The sequence below is a fragment of the Fringilla coelebs genome, assembly GCF_963513975.1.
Source record: "Fringilla coelebs genome assembly, chromosome: 1".
NCBI lineage: Eukaryota > Metazoa > Chordata > Aves > Passeriformes > Fringillidae > Fringilla > Fringilla coelebs.
Window position 1 is genome coordinate 132,305,049 of NC_140028.1, and position 17,675 is coordinate 132,322,723.

The 17,675-nt window shown below is 37.4% G+C and overlaps 1 protein-coding gene across 1 annotated transcript in view; it reads right to left on the reverse strand.

Annotated features, from left to right (window-relative positions):
* MINDY3 (MINDY lysine 48 deubiquitinase 3) overlaps positions 1–17,428 on the reverse strand; it is a 49,727-nt gene extending 32,299 nt beyond the window's left edge. Inside the window, exons 1-8 of the mRNA XM_084205674.1 lie at positions 17,265–17,428; positions 10,600–10,679; positions 9,435–9,492; positions 8,820–8,993; positions 5,245–5,296; positions 3,263–3,377; positions 2,760–2,833; positions 2,220–2,299 (exon numbers count right to left, since the gene is read on the reverse strand). Of these exons, the coding sequence (XP_084061800.1) occupies positions 2,220–2,299; positions 2,760–2,833; positions 3,263–3,377; positions 5,245–5,296; positions 8,820–8,993; positions 9,435–9,492; positions 10,600–10,679; positions 17,265–17,361 (730 nt within the window). The 5' untranslated portion in view covers positions 17,362–17,428. The remainder of the gene's footprint in view (positions 1–2,219; positions 2,300–2,759; positions 2,834–3,262; positions 3,378–5,244; positions 5,297–8,819; positions 8,994–9,434; positions 9,493–10,599; positions 10,680–17,264) is intronic.
* Between the last annotated feature and the right edge of the window lie 247 nt (positions 17,429–17,675).

Below are 17,675 nucleotides of genomic sequence, written 5' to 3' on the forward strand. Positions count from 1 at the left end.
GTTTAAAGGAGAACAGGCAGGTAGTCAAAGAAGAGATATCATTTCACTGGCATTTTTACCACCAGTGGCCAAGAACAATTCCAGTTAGTAACTCCTACCCTGTTTAGAAAATATAAAATACTGTGAGAGCCAGTGCTCTGAGTATAATCTGCAAAGACATGGTAATTCCTCAAGTTTGCAACTCAGTCTGTTCTTTTGTCACTGCTAAAATTACTGGCAGTACCTTTACAACAGCTTAAAAATAATTTTAATTATTTATTAATTAAAAACTGCTTATCTAAATAGTTGAAAAGAGGTAAAGTGACTTCAGATAACTTCTGAATAAAACAGTATTCAGTCATTGCTATTTTGATACCTTCAACCCTTCCACGTGAAAAGCTCATAAGCATTGACATGAAAGAAGCTGAAGGTTTTACACACAAAGAGAAACAAAATCCAAGAGAAATGCTCAAAGAAGAAAAGATGACAAAAAGGATTTCTATATAAAGGAAATGTGACAATGTATCCAAAATTCAGCCTAGCCTAAGAAGTTGTGAACAGTACCAGCTGCTCTTTATCTTTCTTTTTGGTAGACTATAACAAATCACTTGGTAACAAATATAATTATAGACTTAAGATTGTGTATAAGCAGGTTCTGGCTGTAATTATCCAAGGGCTTCAAGAAAATGGAGGGCTCCCAATATAAAGTCCAATTAATTGAAAAGTCCAATCCAATTAGTGTCCTGTTAGAAAAACTAACAGGACACATCCTTAAGAAGTACTAAAGATCGTTTTCTGTTCCTCCACTCTCCACAAAAAGACAGATTCTATGGGAGCTCTCATTTTAGGTTTTTAGGGCAGAACTGACTGAGAACCTAAATGCTGACTATTACTGTGTCCAAAGCAAGTTCAGCATTCTCAGAAAAGAAAAAAATTCCAATCCGGATAACTAAGAAAAAGCCTATCAGAAAGGCAATCTGAAAGGCAAATGAGGGAATGAACTCACAGTTTTCGAAACCAATATATTGAATTGCAGAACAGCAACTTAGCCTAATGTAAAGGAAAACTCCTATAAAATTCAGATTGATTAATTGATTGATCATAATCTAAAAATTCAGACTGATATATCATAATCAAAAAGGGAAAATTAAAAGTACTTAAGAAAACATACAGATAAAACCCAGAAGGCTAATTGAAACAAATTTCTATTAGAAACAGGGGGGATAAATGACAACAATGCCAAATAGAGGAAAGTTAGACAGAATATCCAAATGACATTCCATAAGTCTGAAAGCACAGGCTGCATGAAATCATAGTCAAGTGCAAGTCTAAAATGTCTCAAGGGAGATTATATTACTTCATCATCAAACCAGAACATTTTGATTCAGGTCTTGCATGGATCTGCCCTGAACCTCATTTCAAGTATTTTCTATGCTGACTTAGATGATGGAAAATCATTGTAAGGAACATGCTTATGAACCCGAGATGGACTTTGCAGCAGTTAAAGAGGAGATGTGAACAATTCAAACTGTTCCTGTTTTCATATAATCTCTATTGGTAAAATGAAACCCAAAAACCACAAAAGCCTTCTAATCATGAGCCTCCACTGAATCCCTCTACTATGTCAATGTCTTTCCTGCGCTGGCGAGCCCAAAACTGGACACATCACTCCAGAGGTGGTTCCACAAGTGCCAGAGAGAGGGAAAGAACCACCATTTCTCTTCAGCTGCTGGCTACCCTCGTGCACAGCCCTCCTTGGCCAGAAGGACATACATACCAGTGACTGAGTGCAACTCACTGCCCACAAGGGTCTTGGGTCCTTTCCTACCAGGCTGCTTCCCAGCCACCCACTGCTGCCCTGTGCTGTTCCATGGGTTTATTCCATCCTGGATGTAGGACTTGGGTGGACCTCAGGACATTACTGTCAGTCCCATTCTCTAGTTTGATGTGGCTGTTTTGAACAGTGGCCTTGTCTTCAAACATCACAAATTGCAGAGACTGCACTCCCTTCCATTATCCAGGTAATATCTACATTCAACTTGTAGCTGACAATCCTGTATTCACTGATACTAACATCAGCAATTTTGTGCAAGCATGTTTTACTTCCATTTGAAGTCTACTTAATTCAAAGGGCAGTAAACAAGGAGACTATCAAAACAGAAATGGAATATATTCCCAATCTATAAATCAGCATGTCAGAGTATGTAAAAAATAACAAGCATAAACTAGAACCAACTTACTCATTCCTGAACATTCTCTGTCTCCATCCCACACGTTAGAAACAGCATGTCCAGTCAACAGCAGATTAATCAAACTTTGGCTACATAACAGAAAGAAATTATGTAAGACATAAGAAATTAAAAGGGACATGAAATTTATTTCAAAAAATGTGATTATCTGTAACAAATTTAAAAATTATTTGATTACACAAGCAGACATTTTGTAACTATTTTCCATTAACTAGTATGTATCTTAACTCAGGACCCCTAATTATCATCACTCTTTCAAACACAACTTTGACATAGAATGTAGCCCAGAATTTGAGAATTATCCATCTGAAAATTCAACGAGAACAGAAGCATTTCCTCAGAACTGATGTACTAAAAGGAGTTAGCAGGGAAATAGACACACTTTTCAGTGTTGCTTTTAGTTATTTTAAAGTTAAAATTTAGTCCCTCTTTTAATGTCAGTAACTTCCTAAAAAAATGATCAGTTACGTAAGACAAAAAAATTAGCTCAAAAATCTATTATAAGTGGTAGCAAACCATTTTGCAGCTTACCTTCCATGACCATAAACAGGATCTATCAATGGCTCACTTGCATCTTCAATTTCATTTTTTATGTTTTCTATACCCTGTAGAAAAATTACAAACATTTTTGCAGTCTTAAGGAATGAGCTGCAACATTTATACAATAGAATGCAACAGTAAAACACTGGGAGGCTGATGTTTTTACATGAACTGATAAAGGCTGCTTTCCCTTCACAGGAAGATGTTTTCAAACATCTTGCAAGGAAGGATGTTTTCAAAATGTGTAAGTATAAGATTTCCCAGATCAAAAGAAAAAAAGACAAACCAAAACCCCAAAAAATCGAAGGACTGACTCTTTCAAATTTTTAGGCTGGAGCTCTACTGCAACATAGATGAAGATACCATTTCATCAATTTATCTGGACTTAGTTCATCAGTTTATTTGCTCACCTTTTACAGAAAAAGGGTTACATAATCAAACTTTCTCTTATCAAATAAAACCCACCCAAAAAATACATCAAGCAACCCACAAACCTTTGTCAGTATTACAGAATACAGAAAGAGCAATACTCCAAATCTGTTTGTCCATGCTGAATATTGATCCCAAACTGCAGCCTTCAGTTCAGGGAAGCTTTTGAATGCTCGTTTGCTAAAGACAAAAACAATAACAAACAAACAACAGAAAAGAAGCATGTATTGAGATGAAGCATTAGAATAGCGTCACGAAGCACTACCAAGAATTACTAATACCTAACATGGAAATGTCAAAGTAAAAGTAGAACAGATCTGGTGCTATATACAGAATGACACAGCAGCTCCTCTGGAGTTACAGTGACTGCCAGCTGCAGATGATAAATAATTCTGGAGCAAAATGCAAAAATGAGCGAATCTTTATATGCAAACACTAACCATAAAGTTACATATATGAGTGAAAGAGCTGAGTGGCTTGCACCTCTACTGTAATTCTATAAAACAATGTTACTGAAAATTGCAAATAGACTGTATGCCACCAAAATAACATTTGCATTATAGTGTTCTGAACAACGTTCAGCCCAGAAACAATGGAGAAAAACCTTCTATTTAACCAGGTAAGACTACCTTCCAGGCTTTTTAAGCAATTATTTTATTTCCCATAAGAATTTGACTTTGTTAGACACTAGCTCTGGAAAAAGTAAATTGTTCAAAACATTGAACAGTGGTACATTGACATTTGGGATACTATCTTATTGCATAATATGGTGACTGCCTAAATGATAAGGTAACACCATGTGATCATATGTTTAAAAAGGAAAAAAAACTGAAATAAAAATAGAGGAAAGGAAGAAATTCACCAATATCTCAGTGAAGCAACATACTTGCAATTCCTTGGGTAGTTGGAGCTAAATATTACATTTCAGAACACAAACATTAGCTTGAGTAATTCAAACTAGATCATAGTCTTTGTTTTGCTTACACAAACAGTACATTTTTTTTCTGATTTCTTGCACACTTTTAGTAAGCTTTGTTTAAAAAAGAAACAGATCTACAAAAATATATCCACAGATAGGACTCAGACTAATACTTGATTTCTAAACATCCTTTCTTCATCAGTAGAGTACACGTGGCATAAAAGGTATGCAAGGCAAAGCCAGTTCTGAAATCCACCTGATGTCTAAAGGCAAATGCCAGAGCACTGATTCCCAGTGAGAATGAAAGAAAAAATTAATTTGGTACCACAAGTCCAAAGACTGAAGGGTGAGCAGGAGGGGAGGAGGAAGGGCAGGAAATCAGTGTTTTGATCAGCTAAGGTTATAAAATTTTATATTTTCCGCTTTCTTATTTCCTTATATGACAATGGGTTTAAAAAATAAACTATAATTACTACTGATAAAATGAGCTGCGGTTATTTCAGTTCTAATTAGCAACATTTTCCATCTCAGGTGTGTTTTTTGCATTGTGCTGCTCTTTATTTACTCTTTGGGGATTGATTTGTATCATATTTACCCAACTGTTCACTATGAAAATAAAAGGCTGTTACCTTTAACTATAAACGCTAGAACCGTGAGCTCTGAGTTTAGACCCCCAAAAAAGAACTGTGTTTAAGGTATGAAACAAATATCAGTCTCGTACATGAAACATTTATAAAAATGTTTCTTATGATATCTCAAATCAGGAAAATACTGATGACATGATATAATTATTGAGGATTAATATCTTTAACTTAAATAGTAATCTTGATTCCATTCCCAGAACCCTGTGTTCAAAAACTTGAAATGCATAAACTATCTAGCCAATTTATCCCATTACATTGCTCCAGTTTTATTTTAGAGTCTAATACTTATGCTCAAAAATGATATTCCATTTTAAATGGCTAAAATGCAAAGAAAAAACACACAACCCCCCAAACTAAAACTTGGATTTCAAGTTTAACCTGATGAGTAACACACAAAAAGTTCCTCAGCATACCCCTTTCAGGCCTGTGAATATTAGTGTAACTTCAAAATATTGCATTTTAAATGTTCCAACATATTACTTACTGAATTAATGCATGAAATCGCTCAAAGCCAAGCTCTTCGACAGCCAAGGCAGCTATACACAAGAGACACTTTTCAGCACTACACATGGCAAAAAAATGACACAAGATACACACAGCAAGCTAGAATACTTTCAAGCTCTAATTATATTTTTAATCCTCTCCTGATATTTAAATTTAACTGATTAGTATAAACTAATTTACTGCAACACTAAGATTCCACCATACAAATTAGTGAGAACATTTCTATTTGGAGTAATTAATTTATTAAAAGCACAAAGCCACTGGCATGTTGGAAATATTTGTCATATACTGAGCTGTTCATTTTGTACAGAATGTGGCTGTCACAAAGTCACCAAGCATATGCATACTACAGATATAATTTTGCAGGTCAACAGGAAGTACTATTTCCTAGAAAAGCAAGCATGGTTATTTGGATCATTTTATCAGTGTAGGTAAGCTGTATTTTTTCTTTGAATATACACTTCTGTTCCTGAAATTTAGTTCTTTTTTTTCCCCTTTAATGCTTATTTATTACAAACAAAAAAGTAGAATTATTCTAAACAGTGTTACATATTCTGCTTTTAAGTAAGTTCCTCTTGTTCTCTTTCAGGGATGGGTAAACAGCCTTTCAAATTAGTGTGCGTCCAGGACATAAAAAAATACAGCATTAGTGTCTTCCCAAGTTCAACACAGGCTTTATACCTTTCCTTTTTCTTTTCTTTATCTTTCTGCTAGTAGAGCAATACACAAAACAGACAAATCTGCTTTCTCATAGATACCACTTGATGCTGAGTATTTAAACAATGTCTGATCACTGAGCTACAGAATGTGGCTGCATTCAATTCAGTTAAGATCTGAAGCCATTAGGGTTAGTGCTACTGACCAGTTCTCCACACCAGAATTACCCCAAAGGCACTTTATGCCTATTCTGATTGCATTTTGAAAGATGTGCTTAATTTGCCCTACATGCAAATACAACTGATTCTCAAGCAACAGAATACTTTCATTTTCTACTTAAGAAATTCAGCAGCAGCAGTCTCAAGAATTTTAGGTTTTGTCATTTGAATAACTACAAGGAATTGCTTAGATTACCAAGAGTAAAACTGTTCTTAAAAAAATGTATTTTAAAGACATTTTTATAAAATATGAAACAATGAATCTAAATTGCAGAAAATGCTGCAAAAACTAACCTTGCTTGAAGAACACATGTTTTTGTAAGCAGAAGGTTAGAAGGACTAACTCATATAAAGCAATCTTTGAACCTGGGAACTTGCACTACTAAAGCCAACACATGGCCAACAAGTGACTGCTATACACCACAAAAGCAGATGAAAAATGCTATTGCATTCAGTAAGTGTGCTCGAATCCACCTTTTGTTCACAGAGCAGGATGACAGGCAGTTTCATTCTGTTACTAAAGAACAGAGTGAAATGCTAAGATAATTACTATTTGAAATAAAGGGAAATAAGCAGAAATTCTAAAGAGAAGTAGAGCTATACATAACCCAAACAATGCTAAATAAAGACAGTGCTTAGTGGAACGAAAAAGAACAAACAGCAAGAGAACATGAGATGTATGAGAAATACAATTGTTTAGAAATTCTTTAAAATGATACTCTATCATGCTGTGTCTAAGCATATTTCATGGCTTTATTATAAACATATCCCCATATCCAACTCTCAAACAGCCTGCCATATGGAACTGTGTCTGTAATACTCCCTGCTCACCCAACTTCTCTTAACTCCTATCAACTATGACAATGCCAGTTTCTATTTTTATTGAGTACACCAGCCAAGCAAGAAAAGTGTTCCTTTGCACTAGCAGTTACACAACTTTGCATTTCTCATAATATCTTCTTCTCAACATCTTTGTCCCACCCCTAACCAGGTTAAGAAGATGGTTTACAGGTAAATAGCAGGACAGAGAAAGGGAAAAAAGCCCAAATCTAACTAACATATCTTAATTGGTAGGAGTACAGCATTACACATAGAAGGCAAAACACTGTACATAGGAGAGGTACATTCAGTGTCTAGCAGGGAATGTAGAATAAGAGATGAACATTGCCCATGACATAAACAGGCTGTACATGGGAAATGTATCCTGGTCTTCCTTGAGCACATTCCATGTTATTAAGGACAAGTCAGGCAGAACTTGAAGACTTGCACAGAAACACGAAAAATGTCGTTATCTAATAGAATGGATTAGTTCATAAGTGTCAGTGTTGAGAGTAATTATTAACTTGAGTGTGTCTTTAAAAACACTGTTGAACATTTTCCACTGTTAAAAGTCCCTTGGAATCAAGCAATACATTAAAAAACAGGACAGTAAGATCCTGTAGGCAACTAGTCTCTGCTTCACTTTATGAAGAAAACTTCCTATCACTGGCAAGAGCATCAGAGACAACTAAAAGAAAGGAAAAAACCACTGGAATTTCAGACTTACTACTGCCTCATCTTGCAAAGGATAAAACAGAAAAGTTGCAGATAAAACCTTCTGTATAATACTTTTTCTTACTTTAAAAAATGCTCACCTTGGAGCTCTTATGCACTGTCTTTTCAATTAAATATAATTTAAATTATTCTTGTTTGAGCCTTCTAAAGCACAGGGAGCACTTGCTAGAAGCAGATGAAGACGACTCATAACAAAGAGCTCCAGCACTACAAATTGCTATAACTAGCTGTGCACATATAAATCTATTTGTACAGTTCTTACTTTGTAGTTATGCCACAAACTGCTGAGTAACATATTTCTTCCATCAAAAGATAGCACCTCTAAGAACCTCTATAAGCAATATGTTCTCATGTGAAGAGATTTTTATACTTCTTAAGGCACGAATTGTGAACAAAAACTAAAAGAAATATCTTTTAACACATTAGATCTTTCCTGTTTAAAGATTAATAAATACAACTCTCTGATCATATGTGCACAGACAAACTTTCCATGTCACTGACTCTGCAGTAGTTAGATATGACTGGATGCCTCATCTTAGTGCAACAGATGATGTCTCCTGGATCCTTGACGTCAGTAACTCATGAAGAAGTGAAAACGTGCAAAAAGCAGGTAACTGAAAAATTTCAAACTACAAAAAAATTAAGGTAATTTACCAGAAGGTGATTTAAATTGTTTGGTACTGCACAGACAAATGGAAAAGGGCTACTTCTCCATAAGAGAGGATCCAGAATAATTTAGAATAAATAAAGCATTGGAGAATTTTCTACAAAATTCTTCTAAAGCAACAAGTGACAAGTATTCTTCCAGTGTTAAGAAGCATGTAGATGTTTCAAAATTAAAGATGTATCAGGTCCCAGTAAATTACAAAATAAAATTGAAGATTATGGAAATTGCTGAAATTCTAAAGAAACATGTATGTTAGAACTCCAGTGATAAGACACCACATTGCTTTCCACAAAAAGGATGAATGCCTCTAATTACAAAAGACAAAAATCTTGTCTTTTGCTAATGCTTTCACAAAGGCAAACCACCCCATACGTGAATTAATAAAATAGCATTGGTCCCACAAAAATCATGTAATACTTCACTAAGTGATGGGTAATTTAGCACAGAAATACATCTTACAAGGTTGCTCCTCTTGATGACTAGATTCTGCAGGACTTTCAGAAATACTAGCAGTTTCTTCGGTTGTTTTTCCTCTTATCCATGTTGCCAGACAGTATGACTCAGAATTATCAGAGCAAGCCATTTCCAAAATATCACATAATGTATGACAGAGAAGGTTCTTCTGCTCCTCTTCTGAAAGATCAGAAACCTACATGAGTCTGATTGCTGAGAACAATTGTCATATATAACTTACTAGTATCTTTTTTATACATTAAGGCTATCTAAATAATTATTACTTTTATCTCATTTTTACTAATGTTAATTGCTCTTTGACTCTACTGGACCAAAGATTATAAGGCTATCTTTAGAATAATGTGGTTTTATAGGATTTGTAACCCATTCCCTTTCTTAATAACAAATTTCAATTAAATATTTCTAAAACACAGAAGTATTAACTATCAGCATAGACCTCACAAATAGGAATTCTGAAGCATGTAGTATACACAGGATATGGAAGAATGCAAACAAACAACAAAGTGTGAAATATTTTCAGGTTTTTTTTTTAACTAATGCATGCTTTACAAATAAATAAAATGGAAAAATAATGAGGGGGGAAAAAAGGGTTCTCAGTACCTGGACAGTCTCTCCAAGTAGACTTTTCACTGGTAAAAAGCCTCTTCAAAAGGAATGCCTTTGTTACCAAAGAATAAAATATTATTAAAATACAAGACAACATTACCTTTTGCGTTATGTCACAAGCACCAAAGCTTTTTTGCACATTTTTAAAAGTTTCAAGCTGCTTACCATTCAGAACAAGACTCTGAGCCTGCCCTGTTTACTGACTTTTCCCCATCAAACCAGCTACAAAGGTGGCCTTATACCTACATTCAACACCATTGAGTTTGAACCTCAAGTTTGCTTCAAATACACATAGTGCACATTGGCATATACACCTCCAGACTCACAGCACTGCAGGAATGGAGGCACAAATATTCTTCAGTATAACTGATCAGTAGTTCAAGACGCCACACTAACACAAGCCTCTTTAGCAGTTAACAAGCCCACCTCTTTTAATCATTGCAAATAACAACCTCCAGATCAGGTTAAAGAAATCCTATGCATCTCCATATCCCTGCTTTGTTTCATCATCAATGCTAATCTAATGCTGCAATTAAAAAAGAAAAAAAACCCTCTAAGTTACAGAGAAGGAATAATGAAAGAAGAAACCTCATGAAGCAGAGTCTTGCCATTTCAGGCATTTTTAGCACCTCATAAACAGCTGTTTCAACTTTCACTGCTTTCCTGACACACTCACCCTGTTCTCCCATTACAGATTTTTTTTAACAGATTTTTTTTTTGCAAACCTTGTTAGATGTGAAAATCAACTGCTTCAAATACTTCTAATACAGAATTACAAGAAAAAAAAAAAAAAAGCAGACACTGTGACACAGGCATTACCCTTAAAGGCAGGGAATTCAAGAGATGTGAAAGGATTAGGATTAAATTTGTATCTGATATTTTCCTCCTCCCGTTTACAATGCATTCCTGATTTTGAAGTTACTTCTGCTTGGATCAGCCTGCTGCATTTCCTCAAACAAGTGTTCTTCTGCAAAATTATAGTTCAAAATTAGCCCATGCTCATCCCTGCCTTTTTACAGAGATTTTGCCTCCTCCACACTTTAATTATGAAATCAAAATACAACTGATCTGCAATTTTTTTTTCATATTTGTTTTAGCTCCAAATACATAAAGAACAAATTTTGGGCTCACTGATTTTAAACCAATAAAGGCATCTTACCTGTACAGGTGCTATCACTGCACAAGGGCCACCTTCAAATTGTTCTAATGCAGTTGATTCAGAGTCACTAAAAACAAATCCTGTCAAATGGAAAAGGATTTTATTTAATGAAATATGTAAACAAGTATGTATATTCCTTCCCTTACAGAAATGACACCTGATTTATTCCTTTAAACCTTTAAAAATTGGGTTTTTGTTTCCTTGATAATGTAACTGCATATGGTTAAACTATCTGAAGCAAAAAAGTCACGAGTACAGATGAAAGGACAGACATTAATTATTTATATCTGCAATTAAGTCATGACCACAAAGGTCCAACAGCTAGGGTTTTAAACAAAAGAATTTCTAACCTAAACTATGGTTTTTATTTTATGACAGTTTATTTCTTATTAATACATTAAAATTTGTGTATTATTTTGTCTACATATGTAATTACAATACATCTTGGAACCTTCGTTGAACATATATAATACACTTCTATTCCTGATGATTGGCACAGTATGCCTCCCCCAGATCTCATTTCTGACCTATCAGCACATCCTATTAACACTGAAATATGCTGAGTAGCTTAAATATTATTAATGGTGTTCTTTCACAGAAGATACACTACATTTACTGAGATGCAACATCACCAATTTTCCCCCTCCAGCTTTAATGCTTTGTATTAATAATTTGTATTTCAGAATTATCTTAAAGTCACATAATAAAGCAAATACTGGAGCAATAAGAGCACAATTGCTTCATTACCACCTTGCCCTTAAACTTGTCTTAAAATAGGTGATTCATACCTTTCATTATTCATTGATAAATGCACATGCAATTACCTTGATGAAGCTGACACATGGCAACTTAGAGTGAGTGGTGTTTTGCATTATCCTTTTAAGTAACGATAAGATTGTGCCAAAGTCATTCTAGTTCACTGTCATCTAGAAACCATGCAACTGTAGTCAGCAAGTAACCAGCAAACACAAGCAAGTGGGGGCAGGCAGAAAGGGGACACACATGCATCTTGTCATGGACTGACAGTGTCAGTCTTAGCAGAAAGAAAGTTCAATGCTACTTTCCCACAACTTCTCCTCTTCCCAATTCTGTAGGATTACATGCTGCCGTAACAAAAGCACTCTAAGCCCTGGGTGTGAATTTGAACTGAGGAAACGCTTTCCCCCACACTACAGCATGGCAAGTACATCATCTCAAGCAGCAAGAGACAAGACAACTGCATGTTCTGTACGCCATACTTCATCACAGAATAGTAGATGCTCCAAAACAATGGGAATTTTTTGTTTTAAAAAGGATCAGGGCAGCCATGGGGCTTCTGCTGCATCTGACCAAAGGCTCCAGGTTATTTTTAACCACATGTGCAAATGTGCATTACAAAGATGTATTTTATATCCAAAACCTAGGTGCCTATGTCAAGCCTACATACTTAGATCTGGCATCACCTGATGTAGCAATGAAGCTCCATTAATTCCTATTTGAAGCAAAGCTTACAGTAATGCCATTTCACTGCCCTGTTAACATGCCCTACCACAAAATATCATCAGTCCTTTCAACTTTCTGAATTGGTGTGTGCAGGCTTAGAATATTAAAAGGTAAGTCCTTCTCTGCTTTGAAGCGTTACTGCATGCTTTCTAAGCACACTTCAACAAGGGAGCTTTTTTAGTTGTTTTAATGATTTGTTTCTGCAGAAAAACAACATACTTGGGTGTGGTACCACTAAACCACACTTAAGAAATCTTGAATTTGCTTCACTTTCTTCAGACTTCTTATAGAAGGCATGAATAGTCTCAGCTTAACCCTGCCCTGCTTTTCAAAATTGCTTCCTAAAAACAAAGAACATCAAGTGATCCACCAGAATGAATACAAATTCGAGACAGACAATATAAAGTTGATATCACACAGAATTTCACAGAATACAACCACAGGCAAAACACAGATAAAATACCCAAGGAAACACTTTTTATTAAATGCTGCTTAATGCTTAATAAATACTAAGATTCTAAAAGCTGTTGAGCAAAAAAATGGGCTTCAGGCAGTATGATCTTCCTCTTTTAAAAAAGTTCTGCAGAATTGCAAATCAGCTCAGGTAAAACTTCAGAAATCAACATTCCAAACTCCAGCTGGGTTCAAGTCTACCTCAGCCTGAAACTATACCCACTTACCTTTTTAACCCTCTACAATAGTCACATTTTGGGCAATCTCTGTAAACACTCATCAACCCTACACTCCTCCTTATGATTTGTAAGAATGGCCTGGCCACCTTTTAAGCTACCAAGATGAGCATCTCTGATCCAGAGTAAGTTCTGCTTACTCTCTCTCAGCTTTTCATACCTATCATATAGCTCTTTTCACGCAAGATAAAATTTCAAAAAGAAAAAAGATGTAATGCAGCCAAAATATTTTTTTAAATAATCTGTCTGCCTTTTATCCATTAGTATAATTAGCATCATTTCCCTGCAAGAAACATTAAATAATGTCATTACCATATATCTTCCATGTCATTTATAACCCTATTAAACGCTGCACTGACTCAATTTTTTCAACATCACTACAGCTCTGCTTTAACCTTGTGAGACAGTGTGGCAGGGAAATGAAGTGGACCTAGACTCCTGTTGGTAGCCAGTGCATTGTCCAATATTTTGAGTAATGACACTGAGAAATCTGTCTTTATATCCTTTGTCCACTATAATCACACAATACAAAGTTTTACTCTCCTTATTTTCCCATTTGGCATTTCTTTCTTTTATCTATCTAATTATCTTCTATGTACAGTTTACCAAAATGAGTCTATGACTTACTTAACCACTGTTGTCCTTCATCTAATATGCCACATCATGGTCCAAAGGACTACAAAATCCATTCATTCTTCTATTATGACTACTCCACCACTTTCCTGCATCTTTTTATTACCAGCTTATTTCTAAAAATTTTTTTTTCCACCCAAGACACCATAGATATAACTGTCATTTCATAAAGGATGCTGTGTCTCTTCAGTATTTTAACTCCGTACAAAACGCAATTCTACCTGAATGAAGCACACAAGGGAATTAGCAAAGAGCATGCAACACTAACCAGGTCAGAAAAACCTTTGCTGATTCAATCTAGCCATAAAGATGCTGCACTATTCACTTTTTGTCCTAGAACCAAAGAATATGTTGAGTTGGAAGGGAACCACAAGGATCATCAAGCCCAACTCCTGTTCCGGCACGTCACCTCAAGAGTCACACCATGTGCCTGACGATGCTGTCCAAAAACTCCTTAACTCTGGCTTGGTGCTGTGACCACTTAGCAGGGGAGCCCATTCCAGTGCTCAACCATCCTCTGGTTTTCAAAACTTTTCCTATACTCAACTGAAACCTCCTCTGATTCAGCTCCAAGTTGTTTTCTCAAGTCCTCTCACTGGTCACAAGAGTGAAGAGATCAGTACCTGCCCCTTCACTTCCCCTTGTGTGCATGTTGAAGGCCACAATGAAGTTTCCCCTCACTCTCCTTTTCTCCAAGCTGAACAAACCAAGTGACTTCAGGCACCTCTCACCACAGAGGTGCATTTTGCTTTCTCTTTTGGGATACAAGAACTGCCTAACAGAAACACTGGAATAACATATTATTACCCAAACATGAGGTTTACAACACATCTTAATGTTTTCCTCTAGCATTGGGAATAGAATGAATACACATTTTGCTTTGGGTTTTGCAAGTGTATCTTGGCAGTAAAATAAAACTTGTGAAATTTTTTGTGGGGAGAAAAACCCCCAACAAACAAGAAACATTTTCCTGCCCACATAAACAAAAGAGAATTTACTACAGCAATACCACAACAAAACTCCTCTGAATGGGCTGTGGATAAAGAGATAGGAAGTCCTGTAAGGGATTGAGGAATGTATACAAACCACCTGGTAGGCTACCACTAAACTGGGCAACTGGAAGCTGGAAGAGAATCCAGACAAAATGGACTTTTTTACACTGTATGTCATCCATATACACAAACTGTACTTCCTGCTATGTTTTTGCAGTTAAATGCTTGCTGGAGAAGACCATTCCATATCCTTCTTTCCAAAGACCAGTGAGAACACAGCTTATGTAATTTGGAAAGGATGATGTGTGCAAGCCTGCCAGACACTTATATTGAATAGACATGATGTCTCATGCCTTGGGGATGATCTGAAGAATAGTTCTATGCATGAAATTTATCCCTTGGCTCGATGGAGAAATTTATTCTTAACATAGGTATGCTCCTTAAGGGTTCAGTCATCTTCTCAGCTCCTTCCCAATCCTCACATCTATGCCAGGAAACACTGAAGAGCAGACTGAAGCTTTCCTGTGCCTGCTTTGAGGAATCTGGTAAAGGGAATCCACAAGATTCAAACTGCAAATTCTGCTGCAACCATAAAGACAAAAATTCTGTAAAGAACTCCACATAAAAATGGTCACAACAACTTTGCAGCCATGTCTTTAGATCTGGAATAAAACCAATATATTTCAAGTTGCCAATGCAGAAACATGAGGGAATTACTGCCTCTAACTTCCAACAGCACATCCACATGAGCTGGGTCAGTTCTCTAACTGCTGGCAAATCAGCCAGTCTTCAAATGAGTATGATGGTCAAGGAGTGTGGTGCACAACAGGATTCCTGGAATGCGCTGTCTCCACTGAGAAACTGACAGCTATCAGTCTTATGTTCCTCAACAGCCTCCCAATTGCCTAGTTTTCTTTCCAAATGAAAATCATAGCTCTCAGCTTCCAAAGGGTTTGAGACAGGATCAGATGATGCTCAGCAAGTATCCAAAATAAATGCCACTGCTGGCACTACAATCAAAAGCAATAAAAACAAACAAAAAAAACCCAACACCAAACTAGTTGTTTGGTGCTTTCAGCACTTTTAATGTGGAACAGGGTCTATCTTTTAAACTTTCAAGTCTTTGGAAATAATAAAACTTGATATATTTGTTTGGGTTTTTTTCCTTTTAAATCTTGATGAGTCAGTGCTGATGGGGCCTCCTTTGCAGCAAGTAAATGCTGCAGAATTTTATCAACAAAATAGAAACTGAAAGCTGGGTGAAAGTATTATGCAGCTACACAAGGTAAGTGAACTGGAATTGACTGTTTTGGTTCTGAGCACAAGACCTCCAAACAGTCTAACTTAATGTCATGGGGTTTTGCTACACAAAATTGATTACATTGAGAAGGATACAGAGAAGGGAACAGATGCACTACACTTTCTAGTCACAGGACTTTCCCTAAAGACAGATTGGAAATAGCTCCACTGCAGAAGCCACCAAGAACTCCAGAGACCTTTTCCACAAGTACAGTGCATTATAGCACACATTTCAATAAATTTTGAAACTGCTGAAATTGCTCATACAAACTATCTCTAAAACTTCAATTGTGGCAATCCAACATTACCAGTTAAAGAAATAAACTTTTAACACCAATTCTTCTTTTCTGACTTTGTAATGAAACCGCAACATTACCAAAACTTAGAGATATTTCAGAAAGTAGTTACATTTCAATAAGCAATTTTATTAGGAGAAGCAATGGCTTTGCTGTGCCTGCTTAAATTCTAGATCTTAGAAGGAATTTGGCCTTTTTACCTAACTATTTATCACTGAAGTATCTGAAGACAGATAAACACAGGGGAAAAAAATATCCAGTAGTGGGGAGCAGCTACGAAGTTCCCAAATCTACTGAAACTATGTAGATGACAACACCCTTGTTAAAAAAATAAAAAGAAACAGAGTACACTAAGAAACTAAGTTTCAAGACAACACCCTTGTTAAAAAAAAAATAAATAAAAAGAAACATAGAACACTAAGAAACTAAGTTTCAAGCAACTTTAACCTGAGACCTGGATGCATTTTTTTAATCTAAAAATCGCACTATCATGAATTTTCTCCGGGAATCAACAGTTTTATCATGAACATGAACCATTAGTAGAATTCCTCAAAGCCTCCAGTAAGTTATAGAGAAGGCTACTATTCCCTTCTTTCAGCCAGGACAGGTACACAGACTGATTACTTGCATATAATTCTTATATGTAAGCTTTGCAATTGCACTTTTAACGATCACCAACAAGCTTCCATCAAGAAGAAAGCATGCATTGGCTGTACAACTTAAACACAGAAAAAACACCTTATAAATACCACACGTTCCAGCGTTACTGGTCCTTTATCTCTTGGCATTTCCTAGTACTGGCATGCACCTGCTTCCACGGCCAAATAACCAGTTCAAAAAACAAATCTGTGGGTCTCTGTCCAAGTTTGGCCCCGCTTTTGGCATTTGTGACTCATATATTCTTCACAAAAAAACCAAAACCAAAGCACAACTTATGTTCGTTTCCACAAGCTATGTAAAATCACGACATAACACGCTGCTATATTTAATAAATTCAGATCCTTTTCTACACAATTTTAAGTTCCTGTGAGAATGTGTGGCTAAAGACGATTATGCTGCAAAAAACCAAAATAATTATTGAGCAAGGGAAGCTGCTGCATCATTTTCCCGCGTGGGCCAGCGCCGAGGTGCCGCCGGCACACGAGCAGCGCCCAGGGCACGGCGCCCCTCAGGCACAGGGACCCACAGCGCGGGGGCGGCGCGGGAGCTGCGGTGTGCCCGGCGGGCGGGCAGCGAGGCGGGAAGGGCCGGCGGGGCACGGCGCACGCAGGTACCTTGCGCCCAGCGGCAGAAGATGGTGTCGGCCAGCCCGCGGGGCCCGGCCTTCTTGCCCCACACCAGGTGGACGAGCTCCTGGCCCGCCTCGGACATGGCGGGGCGGCGGCGGCCCCGGCGCCGGGCGGGCGCGGCGGCTCCGGCGGCTCCGGCGGCCCCTGCGCAGGCGAGGCAGGGGCGGGGCCGCGCGGGCGGGGCGGGGCCGGGCCGGGCGGGCCGGGCGGGCCGGGGCCGGGCGGGGCGCGGCGCGGCGGGGCGGCCCTTCCGCTTCCCCAGCAGGCCCTGGTGCTTCCGCGGGCGTGTGGGGCTGGTCAGTGCTGTGACAAATCCGGGACAGGGCTGTTCCCTTTGGGAGCGGCCTTTTCACTTGAAGGTTCCGGAGGTGAAACTGTCGTGTATTGGTGCTTCTG